Source organism: Thalassophryne amazonica, chromosome 4 (assembly GCF_902500255.1).
Source record: "Thalassophryne amazonica chromosome 4, fThaAma1.1, whole genome shotgun sequence".
NCBI lineage: Eukaryota > Metazoa > Chordata > Actinopteri > Batrachoidiformes > Batrachoididae > Thalassophryne > Thalassophryne amazonica.
This window is the reverse complement of record NC_047106.1, coordinates 176,483-182,782: the sequence shown is the minus strand read 5'-3', so window position 1 is coordinate 182,782 and position 6,300 is coordinate 176,483. Positions and strand designations below refer to the sequence as shown.

The window sequence follows — 6,300 nt, the reverse complement described above, 5'->3', positions numbered from 1 at the left end:
ACACGCTTAACCCAAAGACGCACACACACACACACGCACACGCTTAACCCAAAGACGCACACACACACACACACGCACACACACACATGCTTAACCCAAAGACGCACACACACACACACACGCACACACACACACACACACTCACAAGCTTAACCCAAAGACACGCACACACACACACATGCTTAACCCAAAGACGCACACGCACGCACACACATACACTTAACCCAAGGACACACACACACACTTAACCCAAGGACACACACACACACTTAACCCAAGGACACACACACACACTTAACCCAAAGACAAACACAGACAGACACACACACACACACACACGCTTAACCCAAAGACACGCACACACACACACGCACACTTAACCCAAAGACACGCACACACACACACGCACACTTAACCCAAAGACAAACACACACACGCACACTTAACCCAAAGACAAACACACGTACACTAATCCCAAAGACACGCACGCACACACACACACACACACACACACTTAAGCCAAAGACAAACACACACACTTAAGCCAAAGACAAACACACACACACTTAAGCCAAAGACAAACACACACACACTTAAGCCAAAGACAAACACACACACACTTAAGCCAAAGACAAACACACACACACTTAAGCCAAAGGGACAAACACACACACACTTAAGCCAAAGGGACAAACACACACACACTTAAGCCAAAGGGACAAACACACACACTTAACCCAAAGACAAAGACAAACACAGACAGACACACACACACACTTAACCCAAAGACACGCACACACACACACACACACACACACACTTAACCCAAAGACACGCACACACGCACACTTAAGCCAAAGACACGCACACACACACACACACACTTAAGCCAAAAGACAAACACACACACACTTAAGCCAAGGACAAACACACACACACTTAAGCCAAGGACAAACACACACACACTTAAGCCAAGGACAAACACACACACACTTAAGCCAAGGACAAACACACACACACTTAAGCCAAGGACAAACACACACACACTTAAGCCAAGGACACACACACACACTTAACCCAAAGACACACACACACTTAACCCAAAGACACACACACACTTAACCCAAAGACAAAGACAAACACACTTAACCCAAAGACAAAGACAAACACACTTAACCCAAAGACACACACACACACTTAACCCAAAGACAAAGACAAACACACTTAACCCAAAGACACACACACACACTTAACCCAAAGACACACACACACACTTAACCCAAAGACACACACACACACACTTAACCCAAAGACACACACACACACACACTTAACCCAAAGACACACACACACACTTAACCCAAAGACACACACACACACTTAACCCAAAGACACGCACACACACACTTAACCCAAAGACAAACACACACACACTTAACCCAAAGACACACACACACACACTTAACCCAAAGACAAACACACACACACTTAACCCAAAGACAAACACACACACACTTAACCCAAAGACAAACACACACACACTTAACCCAAAGACACACATAGAAACACATAGGATGCAATGGCCACCCTCATGCACGTGGTGTCAAAACACCTGGATGCATCAAATAAAAACTATGCCAGAGTGCTCTTTATCGACTTCTCATCTGCATTCAATACAATAAAAAACGACATTTTACTCTCAAAAATGCATCTACTCGGGGTCAACACCTACCTTATCCACTGGTATCACTCCTTCCTCACAGATGGTCAAAATAAACAACACACACTCTACCCTGATCAGTACAAACTGCGGGGTTCCTCAGGGCTGTGTCGGTTCCCCTGTACTGTTTACCATCTACACCATCGACTGCGTCATAAAAGAGTTTAACCATCATCTAATTAAATTTTCAGATGACGCAGCACTGGTGGCACTACTCTCAGGGAAAGAACAGCCAGGTCTGTACCATGACTGTATCAAAAGCCTGGTTGAGTGGTGTGACCAGAACACACTCATTATAAACTCAGCCAAGACTGAGGAAGTCATCTTTGGCCAACCTCAGCTCACTACTGCTCCTGTGGTCATACATCAGGAGATCATCAAACAGTCTGACTCTTTAAAATATCTAGGAGTGTATGTGGACAGCGCCCTCTCCTGGAGTGTTCACATAGACTATCTGTGCAACAAGCTGCAGCGGAGAACATACTTTCTAAGGAGACTCCAAACCTTTGGAGCCAGTCCAGTCATTCTGTACCAGTTCTACACAGCTACCATTCAGAGTGTGTTGCTGTGTGGCAGCTCTGTGTGGTTCTGTGGCCTCTCAGTGCAGTTGAAGAACAGGATACTGAGGCTCCTCAACATCTGCTCCAAAACTGTGGGCCACTCGGAGGAGAACAAATTCACAGAGCTGTGCAGGAAATGAGCCTTACAACTTGCGGATAAAATCTCCACAGACTCAGCCCATGTTCTGAACAGTGAACAGGAGCTTCTTCCTTCTGGAAAGCGCTTAAAGCCTGGGTCCCACCGAATAATGAAGGATGAAGAAGGAGCCACGCAGCATGTTTTCTTTGCTACGAGAGGGTTTCTTCCACTATCGTGGGAGTTTAGTGGCTCAGAGTGGCTCTTAGAGGCATTATCTTCAGTAAACAAGGCTCCTCTCTGAGCGTGGCGCTAATTTCAAGAAGTCCAAAATTTAGGAACAACAGCGTGGCGCAGTTTGTGTACGAGTTACTACGACGGCTTTGAGGCATTTGCATGGTGCTTACGAGTCTGCTAAAAGCCCATTATCCGTGCGCCTGGCACCTTCACAGGACCTGAGAGGCTGTTTTTGGAGCGGCTCTCCTCTTGCGCACACAATTTCACCTGCTCTGTGCGCTGGACTCTATATAAAATAATTATTTTGTAGTGGATTAATCATTTTCTGCCAAGCCTTGGATGCTGAAAACATCTCTAATCACTTCTGGAATTAATGGATCACATGAGCTCCGCTGTGTGTGCGCACTGAGGCAGTGACTCATCATCACGCTTCAAGCGAGCATTTAGGCAGAACGCCAGCTCACAAAAGAGTGATTTTTCAGTCAATATTGGATGAACACAAAGTTAAAATTTGGGTGACTGCGTGAAAGTGGATGTGTGTTTAAAGCCATGGAAGATAATAACTCCAGTGGAGCAGCTAAGAGCAGAAGCTGTGCGGCAACACAGGTGGAGAGCGCGCAAAAGAGCGATTTTGAAAACATAACACAAAGTTAAAAGTGGTATCATGGTGAATTGTAAGCTGCGGAAGAAATAAAGATATATATATATATATATATATATATATATATATATATATATAATGTGGAGTTGCGTCAGGAAGGGCATCCGGCGTAAAACCTGTGCCAAATCAACATGCAGATCCACCTTGGATTTGCTGTGGCGACCCCGAGTGCAAACAAGGGAGCAGCCAAAGGGACTTACGATATATATATATATATATATATATATATATATATATATATATATATATATATATATATAAAATAATAAAACGGCACCTCATTCTGTATGCAGAACGGCACCGCGCGCAAAAGAGCGCTTTTGCAGAAATAAACGGATAAACAGAAAGTTAAAAGTGGAATCACGTTGTAAAAATGACTGTGTTTAAAGCCAGGGAAAAAATAAAGCTAGCAAGCCACGGATGGAAAGGAAGCCACTTAGAAAGAGCACAGAGGCGGCTGTCCATGAAAGAACAGCAGCAGCGTGCGTGCAAAAGTGCGATTTTGCAGAAATAAACGGACAAACAAAGTTTGTGTGTTTAAAGTTGCAGAATACAAGCCAGTGAGCCATGGAGCCAGTGAGGAGCACAGAGGCGGGTCTCCAGGAACCCGTGGTTCGGGTCTAGCTGGTCTGGTGCATTACAGGTGGACAGCAGCCAACTGCGGAACTGTGCTGGAGTGTCTATTTTTGGTCTGCGTTTAAAAAAAAAGAAGGAAAATCTTTAAATGCTGCTGTGAATCTGTGAATTGAAAACCCAGACTTTAAAGGGACCAGGTGTGGGAGGGCTGGAGGTTTGGACCAAACTCATGCCTAAAGGTGCGCCAACATGGCGTTATCATGGCGCTATCATGGCATTACGTGGCTTAGCGTGGCTGATGCGAGCCATTTGAGGCTGTAATGACAGGTCGGTCATGGCTCACTAGAGGCTGCTACGTGGCACATGTGGGGTACAGAGAGGCACATAGTGGCACCTTCATAGTGGATACGTGTTAAGATGAAAACGTGGGTCATTCTTTGAATAATCGTGACACACCCAGGCGTGGCTCCTTCTTCAGCCTTCATTATTCAGTGGGACCCAAGCTTTAGAGTGCATCGTTACAGGAGGAAGAGATACAAGAACTCATTTGTGCCACACTCCATCGTACTTTTAAATCAGACGGAGACCAAATGAACACATTGTTGCAGACCACACACAAGTTTTAAAATTATCTTATGCTGAGTGTTTTATGATGAATGTTTGATGTTTTCACGTCTTGGGGCTTCGGCAGTTTATGTAAGTTGATTTTCTGTTTTATGGACAATAAAGTTTTATTTTATCTTATCACACACATGCTTAACCCAAAGACACACACACGCGTACGCACGCTTAACCCAAAGACACACACACACGTACGCACGCTTAACCCAAAGACACACACACACGTACGCACGCTTAACCCAAAGACACACACAGGTACGCACACATAACCCAAAGACACACACAGGTACGCACACATAACCCAAAGACACACACAGGTACGCACACATAACCCAAAGACACACACAGGTACGCACACATAACCCAAAGACACACACACATACACACGCATAACCCAAAGACACACACACATACGCACGCATAACCCAAAGACACACATGGGTACACACACATAACCCAAAGACACACATGGGTACACACACATAACCCAAAGACACACATGGGTACACACACATAACCCAAAGACACACATGGGTACACACACATAACCCAAAGACACACATGGGTACGCACACATAACCCAAAGACACACACAGGTACGCACACATAACCCAAAGACACACACACATACACACGCATAACCCAAAGACACACACACATACGCACGCATAACCCAAAGACACACATGGGTACACACACATAACCCAAAGACACACATGGGTACACACACATAACCCAAAGACACACATGGGTACACACACATAACCCAAAGACACACATGGGTACACACACATAACCCAAAGACACACACAGGTACGCACACATAACCCAAAGACACACACACATACACACGCATAACCCAAAGACACACACAGGTACGCACGCATAACCCAAAGACACACACACATACGCACGCATAACCCAAAGACACACACGCATGCATGCATAACGGCTATGGTACCATCTATCTCAGGACAGGAGGGAAAACAGATTGTTAAAGGGATGTGAAGTGTCCCTGATTCGCCTTCTTGCCCTGGACAAGCACTGCTGTTCTGCCAGTTCACCAATGGTTGGCAGGCTGGCCCTAATAATTTTCTCTGCTGCCCTCGTGACCCTCCCCAGTGCCTTGCTGTCTGCAAGCCTGCTACTTTCAAGTGACAGAGACACTACTTGTTTGTACACTCTTTATTGTTCCACTATAGAAGGAGGCGAGGACAGCTGGGCTCAGTTAGGTCTCACACATGGCATTAGAGAAAACAGAAGATAGCTCCAGAGTGTGCTGAAGTCTGAGCTGACTTGGAGTTAATATCCAAGACCTGGTTTATCACAGTAACTGTGGCTTCTACAGTGTGATGGACACTTGTCAGTACACAAAAACTCATGTACCCAATAGCCAAGACACAGCTGCTTTTAGGTCTTTGATCCACAATGTGAATAGTCCAAGCAAGAACATTTTTGCTCAGAGAAAGTAAATTCTTCTGCAACTTTAACAGGTAAAAATCCAAAATGCAGAAGTTCTACCTGGATGTTTTGGAGAAGCGAGTGTCAGCCAGCTGTTCCACAGTCTTCCCGTCAACTGTCCACCAAATCTCAAATGGTGTATCCAGGTAGGGGAAGAGTGCTCTGCACACCAAACGCACCTCTGTGTCTGACACACACAAAAAATAAAAAATAATAATCAGAACAAAAATACAGTGATTTGGACAAGAAAAGCCCTCAGAAAAATCACCAAGAGCAAGCCACCTGGCCCAGAAGCGGTCCCGGACTGGATACCCAAATCATGTGCTGATCACTGTACAGCTGTGTTAAGTGACATGTAACCAGTGAAAAAAATTTAAAAATTAAACAT

The 6,300-nt window shown here is 45.0% G+C and overlaps 1 protein-coding gene across 1 annotated transcript in view; it reads right to left on the bottom strand.

Annotated features, from left to right (window-relative positions):
• Positions 1 to 6,300, bottom strand: part of LOC117509337 (interleukin-1 receptor accessory protein-like) — a 70,910-nt gene that overhangs the window by 18,108 nt on the left and 46,502 nt on the right. Inside the window, exon 8 of the mRNA XM_034168995.1 lies at positions 5,973 to 6,099. Within this exon, the coding sequence (XP_034024886.1) occupies positions 5,973 to 6,099 (127 nt within the window). The remainder of the gene's footprint in view (positions 1 to 5,972; positions 6,100 to 6,300) is intronic.